Here is a 14,483-nt window from a genome sequence, read left to right on the forward strand (position 1 = left end):
TGCCTAAAACCTTTCGGTAATTGCACAATGGTAACCTTTTTACCTATCCATCATTAGCATACAAAAAAATGTCAATTCATGTCATATTTAGCACAAAGGCAAAGCTGAAGAAAAAAAGCGACAAAGTCTTTTTGGTTATTGATCCTCTTCCATAAACTGTTGTTGTGGCATTAAAGCTGCGTTCAAGAGGCTAATTGCTTAAAAGGGTCATTTGAAAACGATATTTCATACTTCAGAGGACAGAAAGGGTTTTTTTTCTTTTCAATAAAATAAATCATTTATCGGTGTCCTTTGTGTGTAAATGTGTCTTTTTCATCCAAAAATGCAAGAGCTTTTAGGTGTGCGTCTGTGCATATTTATTCCTGTGTGTTCCCCTATTTATCAGTACAAAAGGCTCAGTCAGACACAATTCATGAAACATAATATATCTCGGACCATTCTGGCTTTGAAATCAATGCCACATTCAACTCTTTTATTGTACTTCCTCTTTTCTGTAAATGTATTTGACTCGGTCCATCTCTGAACTGAAGGCAGCAACAATGTTTCAAGTCATCAATGCATTTCCTTTTGTACTGCAAGACTGTGAGGATTGTCAACAGCCCCACTGTCCCAGACTAATTACAATGCAGACTTTTTAAAACACTTTTATTCATGGAGTTAAAAGTTTTAATATGGTGTGATGGCTTAAGCTTGAAAACGTATTCAGATCCTTTACTCGCATAAAAATAACAATACCACAATGCAAAAATGCCTCATTACATGTAAGGGTCCTGCACGGAAGCTGTTCCTTAAGTAAAAGCAAGTATGTAGTAAAAGTATCAATAGTAAAAGTAATCAGTTCAGAAAGAGTGTTACGGTGGGGTTATGCTTGAAAGGAACTAAAGTTTGTACGATTTGTCATCAGAAGATGTTGGACGGCCAAAGAGTTCCATAGCTGTTCGGAGGGCTCACACACCGAGGTGAAAGGGGTGAGCTGCAATGATCGTTTAAATGGTGCACTGTCTCAAGCACTCCCTTCTGGAAGGCATACATGACGTTGCCACTCGTTTGTTCATAAAGTGACAGTCTAGTTGTGCAAAGGGAAAGAAGGAAATAAGAAAGAGAAAGAGAAGTTTAAACCCTGACTGCGTCCTTACCTCTGCACACCTGGCCGAGTGCTGCGTGATGTGGGCATGAATGTCAGATTGTAGACAGAGGTGGATTTAACTAAGTACATTAACTAAAGCACTTTACTGAAGCCTACAATTGAGGTACAGTATGGGTACTTCCATTTTATGCTACTTCTATTTCACTACATTTCAGAGGGAAATATTTGCCTTTTTATTCCTCTAATTGTATTTGACAGCTAAAGTTACTATTTGTATTTCATAGTAAGAATTTACATTAAAACATGCTCAAGGCCCTAAGAGTTCAAATTGCCCAATATTGCATGAAATTCAAAGATAAGAGAAAAAGTAAGTAAAAACAAAAACTGCTGCTTAAAAGGTGATGAATGAGTATTAGCAACCTGATTATGGATAAGATCATCTTGGGTTTTGTGTTTGGATTCAGAAGTAAAGCGCCATAAAATGGAAATACTTAAGTAAAAGAACGTCACATTTTTACTTATTTAACTATATGTACTTTGCGACTTTCCACCACAGTGGGTGTGATTGATTGAAAATAGCGAGATCTAAGATGTATTAAGATTTACTTCTTATTTACCGTTCATTTCAGCATTAACAGGTTAAAGACAAGTTTGTTAATGTAAGATGGAAAAGAAAGGTTGAGATGTTTCTCTTTTATACGTATGTTCTAATGTGGACATTTTGATATTTGAAGAATCTTTCTCCGTAGTGAACAAGTGCCTGGTGCTATGATGGCCTGATATTACAGAACCGGAAACACAACAACACACAGTCCTTAGTCACACTTTAATTCCTCTCACCTCCTTCCCTGCTTCTTCGTTTTCACATCTCTGACCACCTCAGAGTGCCTTCAGTAGGAGGAACTGGTCTTCCAGTGTGTCATATGAGAAGGTGAATGTGGGTTGAATATTAAAAATAGAAAAGATCAGACTGAGGCTGCTACAAGGAAGGAAGAGAGAGAGAGAGAGAGAGAGAGAGAGAGAGAGAGAGAGAGAGAGAAGAGGATGTGGGAAAAAAACAAGATGACGAAAAAAAGCGGGGTGGTAGACACATGCATGGAGATGAGAGAGGAGATACGTGACGCGAGACAGACGCAGGAAGACAGAGAGAGACGAGGAAATGTCTATTTTTACCAGTGGTTGGTACAGAGAAGAGGGGAATGTGATAGGCCTCTGCATTAGGCCAAAGAGGAGGATTTTACGCTTGTACAGGCAGATTCGTACAGACATTTACTGAAATGCAGCGCAGAGGAAATTCTACCCGTCTACTGAATCCATCCCACTAACTCTCTGCCCTTTCTTCTTTGTTGGCCCTTCTTCCTTATTAATGTGATTTCTTTGTCTGTATTTCCATTGTTTCTCTTTTTAATAACTTTCTGTTTTATGTATAACCTTATATATTAAAATAATTACACATTTATTTCAAATCTATTTACTATCACAAGCTGCCATTTACCCCTGAAATCAAACACACATGCCGATACCTATACAATAGGTAAAGCGTACTAATAAACTACTGTGTAATAACATTTAAAGTGAATCGATTCATCGATTAGGTTGACAGAAAAATAACCATCATCAATTTAGATCATTTATTGATTTTTTTTTTCTTCATTCTTGAAGCAAACAAATGGCAAACATTTTCTGGTTACAGATTCTCACATGTGGATTTGTTTTATATCATTGAAAAGTGAATATTTTGTGTTGGTGAAACAAAACAAGACATCTAAAGACGTCAACTTGTGATCTGGGAAGTCATGATTGCCCTTTTTGCCACTATTGTCTTATGTTTCACACACTAAATGATTAATCAATAATGATAATGATTGTTGTTGTTGCAGCTCTAATACATGTGATGAATGCTGTTGGATAAACCCTTTATATCTTTCAACAATTCATCATGTTTTAATCTTATGGAAAAAATTCCAAAAGCTCCGGGGAGAATTGTATGCCCCCGTAAAAACCTGGTTCAAAATCTGTAGTTTTCTATAACATTAAATTAAAAATTAGAATTAAAATATATACAATATAGAATTGCATGGCCGGTAACAATAAATAATAACTATCAGTTTGTTGTGGCAGATACCGATATAATGGATAATATTAATCTTACAAATGTAAAAACGTTAAGAGAACAATAAAGACCAAAAACATTTGTAAATGAATAACTATATTAGCGGTAAGCGAGATAAGCAGAGACCCTTTCAACTTTTTGATGACTAAATAAGCAATAATCAGTTATATTTTGGTAAAAACATCCTTAGTTATTACTTATGAACTCTAAAAACTGCTTCATCAGGATTGTGTGTGGGTTATTAGATCAGATTTGATTGACCTGGAAACTTAAGCAAACAATCCCACAACTGTCATTACAGTTAGATTCAACTAAATCCTGATTGGTGCATGTGTGACATGACCCCTGCCTTACTTTAAACCAGTGAAATACAAAATACGAAATCTCCGTGCCAAATAACCTAAACTGTAGTACCTTTGGCAGACTGTATTTATGTAGAACCTTATTGCTCAGAGAAAGAACCTCATTAGCCAAAATTGTTTTCAGGCTCTAAAAATCTAAAATGTCATCTGCATATTTCTTCTTTCCCTGCATTACTTTGACTCTATCTACCCCCCGTCTCTCTGCCAGGCACTCAGTGAATCTGCATCTCTGTACGCTCTTCTTTACTCCCCTTTCTGCTGTCTCTCCTCTGTCTGTCTCTCTCCTCTGCATCCTCCATCCCCCTTCCTCCCGGATCGATAGATTACTTCCTGTGTTCAGCAGTGTGACAGCACAGTTTAGAGACCACGTAGTTCAGGTTACCAGTCATCTGTGGGTGTGTGTTTGTACGTATTGTGATGGGCGTAAGGGGTCAACGAGACCTTTGGGGTCAACAGTGACAGCAGTCCTGTGTTTTTGCCCTGAAGCCTGCGTGACTGCTCCACTGACGTGCTTGGATAAAACGCCCATCAGAGACAAATAGGGAGTTTACATGCATGGGAATTTCTTGTCTTTTTAATTCGTAGTCAATTATTCTTCATCGAGAGGCAAAATGATTATATGGCAGCCAGAGGATCTGCATTTGTGACTGTGAAATTGTCAAGAATACCTCAGATTCTGCTCTGGTACATGCTATTTACTCAGCAGCTTTAGAGCCAAAAGGGTTGAAGTACATATACTAAATGGCTTCAACTGCAGAGAGCAAACTAGAGTAGATGGCTTGCCTGTTAAATTTGTTATTTTTGTCAACTTGTACCTGATATCTAGGCTGTCCATCACTACCTATGAAGTGCATCTGAACCATATATTTCAACCAATTTGTGCTCTGACCTCACTGACTCCCGAAAATAATCTCAAATCATAAAATCCACTATTATCTGCTAACAACTGCTCCTTCTGTTGCTATCTGGGCACAAGACAACCAAGCTATTTTAACAGACTGACTGACAGGCCTGATGTCCTTAAATCCCATAATAGCCTCTATGCATCCATCGCCCTGGGCAACAAGCAGCGGTAAATGGCTTCAGGTTGTCTGAGGTGTACCCAGAGAGCCTAAGATAGATCAATGCAGTCACTCACAGTCATCGTTTTCACTCCACTCCAGCGTACGCTCCTGCCATAAAACTCCTGCTCAACTCCAGATCCCCAAACCCTCGGGCTCCCACAGCAGCGCCGGTGTCACAGCAGCAACTTAGAGAGCTAAAGAATGGACTGTCCAGGTGGAGTAGCTGTGTAACATTGAGTGTGACTCACAACCATTGGGGAGGGCTGGGTATCGATACTCGAAACCTTTAAGGTATCGACCGAAATAATAACCCACTACCAAGCAGTATCAACACTTCTGCATTCAAATCATACCTGCAATGGATCCTTTTTGTGCCCAGATCTAGAAAAAAAAATGAAATGACTATTTGTATGGTTTTACTTGCAGCCAAACACCGCAGGCGTTCTTTGATTTCATGCGACGTGTGATTGGCCCACGACTGCAGCAGCTACAACCCATACAGCCGGGATTTCCTGCCTGCACATGGCTCTGAACACGGAGATGTCTGAGCCGCCGGCAAGCAGTTAACACTGCTAACACTTTACCTGAGGGGTAACCAGAGGGTGGGCACAATGGTTACGCGACAACGCAGTCCTAACATCAGGAGTCGGGGGACGGCGCTATCACCGGAAACCGTTTATAATGTTGACATTCAAAATATTATTATTATTATTATTATTATTAATAATAACTAACAGAAACAACTTCTCCTCTCTGTCACTCTCTCTCAGACACACACACACACAGCGAGCGACGCTGCACTCAGTTTTCGGTCCAGAATCCAAATTTACAAAAAAAAATATTTCCAAAATGTACAACCTGTTTTATCTATCAACATATTTGTCTTTAATCCATATTTCTTGGCGTTTCACCTTTCAAAAACAAATTTTCACTGCAGTGAAAAACGCTTTGCTCCCGTTTGCCGGACACAAAGAGAGGACGCACGCTGTATTAACGGGGCGGGCTAGCAGCAATGTAACACCGCCGTAAATTACATTCATATTACCGCAATAACGTATACATGTAACTAAATTAGATTTCCCCCATTTTTTAGGGTGATGACATCGTAAAAGATGATGACAGACAGTTGACGCTTCATTCAAAAACCTCAATAGAAGCTGAATTTGAATGTAACAGACTGACATTTGGTACACCCCTTTCCACTGATTTCCTTGCACTGCATTTTAGGAAAGAATTTAGCAATTGTAACACAGTAAACACAATCTGATCCTTTGTTGCCAATTAGGAAATCTCTAGACACCCTTATCGCTGAGAACTTTCATGAACAGAATAGAAGGTAACTAACCAGAGCCGAGTCTACTTCAGCCGTCTAGCTGTTTTATGCATAAAAACAAAAAAGCTTCAGCATAATATTTTCACGGCCTGACCATCAGGATATGGTCATGATATGATAATAATCATTACAAGAAGGCTATGCTCTATGCAGTAAACCATTTCAGCTTCTACCTGGTACTAACAGTATCACTTTATGGGAACTGGTATTGGTTCTGGCATCGTCACCACGCCCTATTGGTGAGTTGCATCTGTAGCTCATGTAGCTCCACCATCACCCCTTTTCCTTCCAATAACTGTGACATCTCTGAATTTGGATGCTTCAGGGGTGCATTATAGCTGAATTACAGTTGATTTAATACCCAGCACTCATTTCTCTTCTGTAAATCAGAAACAACTGTAGAAACAAGACGAGTGTCATAAAAATGTCAACGCCTGTTCATTTTTATTTTCACAGTGCAGCACTTAAGTTTCTATCATCCCCTGCACATTCAAAGTGGGGGGATTTCCTTCTATCTTGACAAGGTTTTACAATATTGTATGTCGATGAAACACATCTACTCAGTTTCACCAAGCGTCTAATTTCCAGCACTCTACATAAACCTCTACTGAAGCCCGTGTGGACTAGAGGTCATTCATTTAACAATGTCACTGTTCATCTCTGATTGGACGGCAGTATTGCCCAACCTCCCTCGACAGAAACAGCTGTTGAACTAGACACAGGGACAAACACATGAAGAATCAGACCTACAGTAACAGCAGTCATCGAATGCCTCCATCAATGATGATGTGTGATGAGTAGCAATGTATTTTCATAGTTTAGATCGTCATTCCAGTTGTTAATAGTAACATTGTACCCATCAAGTACAGACCTCGGAACAAAGCAACATCACGGAGAGTTGGTAGGTGGTGTGACTTTATTGAAGGCCAATGCAAAGTGGCAAAGACCGACGCAGGTGGTCGCAGATGGGTGCTACAAAATGAGCTGAGGGGGAAGTTTCCCACAAAAATGAACAATTTGTAACCCACTTTAACTTCAACACGTTCATTCCATTTCACTGAAGTATCAAACACCTGACGATCACAACACAGTGCCTCTACCTGTTATTTAAAAAGACAAACATACTTAAAAACAATGACATAATTGGTATTGTTAGTGCTCATCCTTTTGCCACCCACCTCTCAGTCATGACCTGAACTTTGAAGGCAAGGCGATGTGTGTTATTGACTGTTAACCTGACCTGCTCCTCGCCAGACTGCGAGGAGCTCCAGTCTCCACCAGTTTAAACATCGGTTCCATGTCTATTAACAGTGTTGGGTCGTGACCTGACCCCACTTATACCTTCACCTCTCCTGTCCATCTCTCTCTTCCTCCCTCCACCTCCCCCCACTTTACATCTTACCAGGTCACTCCCTGTGGACCCTCTACCACCTCGCCTTCTCATACACACACACACACACACACACACACACACATACCCCCTCAGCTTAACGGTATTTATAACGATCTGACCCTGGGACCTCTCTGCGTTAATGATCTTCAGCCCCTCCCAACACAAACACACACATGCTGACAGACAATAACCTGCGCTCTCATGAGCAGCATGTTTATCTTCTTCCCTTTAATACGTTGAGATAGTCTCAGATCGGTAAACGTTGCAAGTAATTAGACAACTCGAACTGCCCAAAACCAACAGCTTCATCATTTGAATGCAAAATTTCTCCAGTGAAAGAAATTTGGAAACCACGCCCTTTTTCGGACAGCCAGCTGTTTGGTACTGGCAGCTGTAACATGCAAAATGTCCGTCTCTCATTTAGTAACGCTGAGTTGAATAGTCTCAATTTAAGGGGAAACAAAAGTATTCCTCCATTTAAGAACATGAATAAAATACACAACTCTGACAGTATTTACAATTAATAGCTGTTTTTACGTTTTGAGTGAAATCGAGTTTTAATTGAAACCGATCAAACCAAACACAATTATCTCTTCATCTGGTGATCTGCATGTATTCAGAGAAACCGAATGATTAAATGTGCCGTCATGGGTTGACAATTTCCATCCTCATTTTAGGATTGAAAAATAGAAATATCTAGAATCATCCAGAAAATCTGCATTGTCAGAAAGTTTAAAACAAAGCTGTTTACCTTTCTTCTTTATTGCCCCTTCCACACAAAAAAAAAAGATTGATACAATATATTACAAAATACAAGGAGAAAAATCCACATTGTACTATTATACTACAACTAAAACTGATAATACAAATAATATTGTACTGTTTTGTTAAAAGCATGACAAGTTGACATTTTGGAGTGAGGTTGACATGATTTTCCTAAGGTAGCAATTATTTGTAATGTGTGAAAACAATTGTGAGTTACATCTGAAAATTGCAAAGAGTTTAATTAATTCACCCCACAACTTGTTTGGTATTCATCGTTCGCTCGCCGTTCATTACTCTTTAGGGTCCATTCATTGAAAGTGACACATTAGCATACATGTCTGATCCTGGACACAGAAAGATGCTGCAGGAAGACACTACAGCTAGACACACAAACACACACTTAGAGTAAGCAAGCACATCCCCACACAAAAAAACTAACTATTGTGCTCTCACTCTCTCCCTCTCAAGACCTTTTCAATCCTCACGAGTCACCAACACACACACACACACACACACACTCTCACATACACTCACGCACACACACATCGTCGCACAAAAACAAACTCTGTTTCTTCCTCTCAATCAAGCCCTGTCAGCGGCACTAGAGCCTGATATGAGGCCAGGGACAGAGGAAAAGAACGATGTCAACCACTGTTATAATTCAGCACAACCCACCACATACATCTGTACTTTGAGCTCATGGGAAATCAATCTCAACTCATGATACAATGTTTTCTGTTCACTAATGCTTCGTGTCTTGAAGAGGTCTGGAGAAGGACTGTGTGTTCAGTCCGAGTGTGTGTAATTTAGAATAATGCTTCCTGGTCGATGGGTCCCTTGCTCTAACTTGTCTTTAGTGTTATTTTTTATTTCTACTGACACACGGTGAAGAGCTGATGAAAAACCAAGACTAGATGGAAGCATCCAATTATGCTCTTTAAAAGAGCCTTATGCACACACACACACACACACACACACACACACACACACACACACACACAGACACTCGCTTTCTCTCGTTCACACCCCTAGATCAGTGAAGAATGCATAAATTAGTTGGAGGCATGAAAGAGACCATCACTCACAAGCTCTTATTACAGTACTTGTAGGACAATGTACTGAAAAGCAGTAATTTGCTAACCCCTCCATGTACCTGAGTGATTACGATGATTTACAAGTGTTGCCGGTTGTCATTAAGTTATTTTGTGTGTTAGCACTGGAAGCTCTTTCTACTGTGATTTCAGTTTGCATACGGGCATGTGGATCTTGTTTAGAGACAAAAAAAAAGTGAAAATATCCTGTAAGGTTGTAAGTTTTAAGCATACACATTAGGGGTTAAAGGTCACAGAAGAAGTGTTAAGCAGCATTGTTCTGTGTGTTGTGCTGTGTTTATTTGTATGCGCGAGAGTGGGTGCCAGTATGCACTTGCAAACGTAGTTACTATTTAGTGCTGGTATTGTTTGCTTTGGCACTCAACCTAATGACACAGAATATTAGCTGCAATGCCATGAAAGTGTGCTGTAATCAACACACTTGTCGAGATGGAACCAGCCTCATGGACCGTGCTCACTGTCTTCATTAAAAACTAATAACACCTCCGTTCTGTTGCCAAAACACAGTATTTATCTGTAAAACGGTTGGGCTCAGTGTCTGACACTTCTATTTCACCTCTCTTCTGTTTCCAGATCCATGCCTCATGTTGTTCCAAACTGTCTGTTGTATGAAACATGGATTTTAATATCCATGTGGGCTGAACGATTAATCTAAATCAGACCTTTAAAATGGGAAATTAGGAATAAAACGTAAATAAGTATACATCATGCATGGAATACAGCTGCATTGCTTTTATTTTGAAGGCAACTGTTGCTGTTTTTTTTTCTCAATTTACGTAAGTGAGTACGTTCGTGAATGTGTGCGATGGATATTACAAATGTATATTATTTGGATCATTATTCCTGCTGTAGATGTTTAAGGTGGAGCTTATTTTAACAACTTTATACTCTGTTGTTCAGTTTGGATAGTTAGGAAGGGTTTGAAAAATTGCAATGTGCCAAGTAACTAAAGCTGCCAGACAAATGTAGTGGAGTAAAAAGTTCAATATTTCCCTCTGAGATGCAGTGGAGTGGAGGTACAAAGTTGAATAAAATGGAAATACTCAGGTAAAGTACCTTGAATTTGTACTTATGTACAGTACTTAAGCAAATATACTTGTTATATTCCACCACTGATCATAACATTTACTCTTACCACTTGCAGTTTATCAAAATCATACAATTTACTACTTTTTATAAAGAGGTGGAATAATATTGAACAGGATTGAGTTCAGACTATTGGTCCGGCCCTCCACAACACATAATCTACAGACTTCAGAAAACATATTTGTTTGGTACAGATCCCTGCAACAATTTAATCATTTAAATATGTTTTTCAATGAAAATTTGAATATTGATGCAAATCATTCCCTCTAATAATCAGCAGTCAATTATAATCGCAATTAGATCATTTCTCGAAATCGTTCAGCCCTAACATTCAGTGTTTTCTGACTGAAAAAGTGACAGAAATCTAAGTTTTGATAGAGAAAAGCTTATTCTCCAGAGATCTTTTCTCCACCGGGTTCCTAGATTACATGCCTTCGTCTTTGAGGACATACATTAATTCCCTCGGTTACCCAGCTTTGGAGAAATACTCTTTCATTGCCCTCTTTCCTTGACTTCATCATTAAATGCTGCAGAGCTTGACCTAAACAAAACAATAACCCAGCACTCAAACAACCACTGTTGACAAAGTTCCTCGTGCTTTTCTACATGCCTAGCCCTCTAATAGGACTCTCGCAGGCTTAGTCACTTGTTTTCCACACACGTAAATTTACAAATTCTCTTCCACATATCCTATCAACAGGAGTCTAACTTTGTCTTATGCAATTGTCGGTCCTCCTCTGACTTCTTGCAGTGCTGTTGCACATTAAGATGTGTGTGTTGGCCAGTGCTGTGTGGCTCATGCGGTCAGCCCCAGGATGTACTTCCCTCCACCTTCTGCATAGCAAGAAGGTTAGGTGTGGTGAAAGTGGGTGTCCAGCCAGCACTGCTTTCAGCAATGTAAGGAGCTGTGTTGTTGAGCAACGGTGAAACAGGAAATAAGATCCAGTTCAGTTGGAGTGACAGATCCATGAGTTTGATGCCTCATGACCACTAAAAACACTGCAACACAGTGCAGTGTCACAAAGTAGGAAACTAGGAATGTGCATTGGCCAACACAGCACTCTTGTTAAATGATAAAGGTGACAAAGATGAGCCAGGTTTCCCTTTTTGCACCATAACTCTGCATTTGTTTTGCACTATGCATCCTCCTCAAATTGGTGGTTTCGGAACGTGACAGAAATTCCCCCCAATCCCGACACTGTAAAGGACTTGTGAGAGGGTGCCAGACACTGCTCAACCGTCAGACAAGCAATAAGCGCTTGCTCTCTGCATACGGAGCTCTTTTAGCCCTATTTGAGGGTGAAGCCTGTGTTAGATGCAATGATAGTAACAAACTGTACTTGACTCTACTTCTATGATCACAATTGAAGCTTTGTAATGCGACTCATTTCAAAAGTCACTGAAAGCTTAGGGGGTGATTAGTGTTGCTAAAAACACATGAATACAAATGTGCAGGTCCGTTTTATAGCTTACACACTCTAATGTTATGAATATAACTGATGTATCTCTCTCCTCTTAGATGTCTACTGTGATCAATATTAACAGCTTAACCTCCCCGCTTTATGATCGCATCTCTTCAATCTCTGCTAATAACAGCTTAACCACTGAATTCATTCTCTTGTGTCTTTACACCATTAACAGGGCTGCTGCTACGTGTACTGACATGTTCCGTCTCACACGCAGGACCTCATTGTCAAGATAACTGAGAACTCCCTCTTTCTCTGCCCTCTCAGGACCATCTTCGGTGATCAGTAACGACGACGACTCGGCCTCTCCTCTTCATCATGTCTCTAACGGCAGCAACACCCCCTCGTCCTCAGAGATGGGCCCTGACGCGGTAATGATCGGCATGACCAAGATCCCGGTGATAGAAAACCCTCAGTACTTCAGGAGCACAAACAGCCTCAAGACCGACACGTGTGAGTAAAAACCTCACTTATCTGTCACGCGCGACCCAAATGAACTGTGTTGAACAAACGCTTATCGACCCATTATGAGCAATCTGCTGCGAAGCAGACGAGGCGTGGGGTTACCATGGCAACATCTTTCCGGCTGTCATGGCGATGACCTTGGAGCGGCTGATGATAAGCTGTCGATTGTGAGAGAGAAGTTGAATATAGAAAGTCTATTTATACGTGTGTGCGCCCCGGCATAGGTTGAGCATGAATCTATTCATAAATGTGAGACGTCCATGTGGGACTCATGCACACGCGTCACCAGAGCTGAAGGAAGACCAAACGTACAAGAGTCTGAGTTTTTTTAACAGCGCAACAGGTACATACATGCATAGTGGCGCAAAAATCAACAAAACAAGAGACAAAAAGGGCAAAGAGAAAGTGGAAAGGAGAAAGAGACAACAGAAACAGAACAAAAGAGAAACGTGAGGAGAACAGAAGGAGACAACAGACAAATAGACGGACAGAGAGCACACACCGATAGTGACCTGGTCCATCAACATGACATTAGGATTATTGGCAAGTAATAAAAGCTTCTCCAGGCTTTGGCCTTGCGTTGCAGTAAATTATGAAACCACGTGTGTGTGTGTGCGTGTGCGTGTGTGTGTGCTCTTATTTTTGAGGCCACAGTTGAAGGAGATATAATAATGGGAGGGATTTGAGGATGACCTTTTTGGTTGTGCGTTATTACTAAACGACAGACTGGGATTTACAGCCGAGAGACAAGAACGAAAGCGCTGAGGATCAATGAACGTCAATAGCGTACCGCTGCGTACGAGTGCGTGTTTTTAATACACTGCAGCCATTACAACTATTACTCTGTATGCTTCTTTGACTCGCAGAGAGGCGGCATAAATACTGAAAGTATCGGACCGATTATTTGGCACTCTTTCTTTTTTCGACCCGAGCAACAGCTTTTGATGGAGACAGTTTGGCAAAATGGCACTCAGTTGCATGCCAGGGACTGATCTCTTTTTAAACATTGGTCTTAACCAAGCTTGTGGACTGTAATATCGAATACAAGCTTTGACTTTAAAAGATGGCACAGGCCTCTTCCTGGCAGCAATAAAGCAACAATTACTCAGCAGAGATGATGGATCCGTGTGTAATTACGGGATCTGTTAGCGGTGTTGCAAAGCTTCAGTTGTGCAGCTTACCTCTGAAGTTAACACCTCATTAACAATAATTACCTCAGAGGAGCGAGCGTGGTTGGAGAGTGTGTTGCAAGCATTTTGAAAGACTGACAGTAAAACCTATATGGACTCGCATAGGTTGGAACTACTGTGTGTATGTTTCTGTAACCCCACATAACCGTATTCATTGTATGTATACAGAATGTCAGTGTGTCAAGCAACTGAAGCACGGATGTAGTGAAGATTTTAGAAATACTGAGGTCATAAATTCAATTCCCAACAACAACCCCAGCCGGAAACCCAAATAAAAGTGTCTTATTTTAAGTATTTGTATTTTTCAAGTTATATTTAATGGATTTGTTGAGGACATTCAGCAACTCCTTAAACTGAACTCTGACTAGAATAACTGCCACTATTTTCCCTATATTTAGTATCAGATTACATACCTCTCAGGAAATTATTTGGAAATTCAGACCCAGTTTGACATTTTGGAAATACGCTTATTTGTTTTCTTGATGAGAATTAGAAGAATGACACCACTATCATGTCAGTAGTTGTGTGCAGGACTATTTCTTGGGCAGGCACATGCAACTTCCTGGAGGCTAGCTGTTTCCCCCATTCACTGTCTTTGTGCTAAGTTAAGCTAACTGGCTCGAGCTACATATCCTGTCATCCAACTATGGCATGAAAGGAAACACTGATATTTCCCAGAAAGTCAAAACTCCTTGCAGGAGTCAAATCATAATGTAATGCTAAAACTCAGAGAGGAGAAAATACAGAGGACTTGACCTCAGTGTCCTCAGTAGCAGCTTCAGCCCTGAACTGAAGGAGAGATTTATCTTCATCTTTGTGAAGTTACACCTTCCTCTTGGCTTTGTCTACGGTATCTCTCAATTTTTTCCACCGTTTCCATCCCAGCAAATCCTCTGGGGTTTGTATTTTATCGTATCTAGGGAATGAGGATTAACATTGTTCTGGGAAATGTTATTCACAAGTCAACACGTGCGTACAGTAAATGACAACACCCATTTACACACACACACACACACACACACACACACACACACACACACACACACA

The 14,483-nt window shown here is 40.3% G+C and overlaps 1 protein-coding gene across 5 annotated transcripts in view; it reads left to right on the forward strand.

The window, feature by feature from the left end:
* ntrk2a (neurotrophic tyrosine kinase, receptor, type 2a) overlaps window positions 1–14,483 on the forward strand; it is a 78,015-nt gene that overhangs the window by 40,046 nt on the left and 23,486 nt on the right. For all 5 annotated transcript variants that reach the window (XM_031856801.1, XM_031856802.1, XM_031856803.1 and 2 more), the window contains one exon: window positions 12,049–12,234. In XM_031856801.1, coding sequence (XP_031712661.1) covers window positions 12,049–12,234 — 186 coding nt within the window. The remainder of the gene's footprint in view (window positions 1–12,048; window positions 12,235–14,483) is intronic.

The sequence above is a fragment of the Anarrhichthys ocellatus genome, unplaced genomic scaffold (assembly GCF_004355925.1).
Source record: "Anarrhichthys ocellatus isolate YVR2014 unplaced genomic scaffold, GSC_Weel_1.0 scaffold17, whole genome shotgun sequence".
NCBI classification, from domain to species: Eukaryota; Metazoa; Chordata; class Actinopteri; order Perciformes; family Anarhichadidae; genus Anarrhichthys; species Anarrhichthys ocellatus.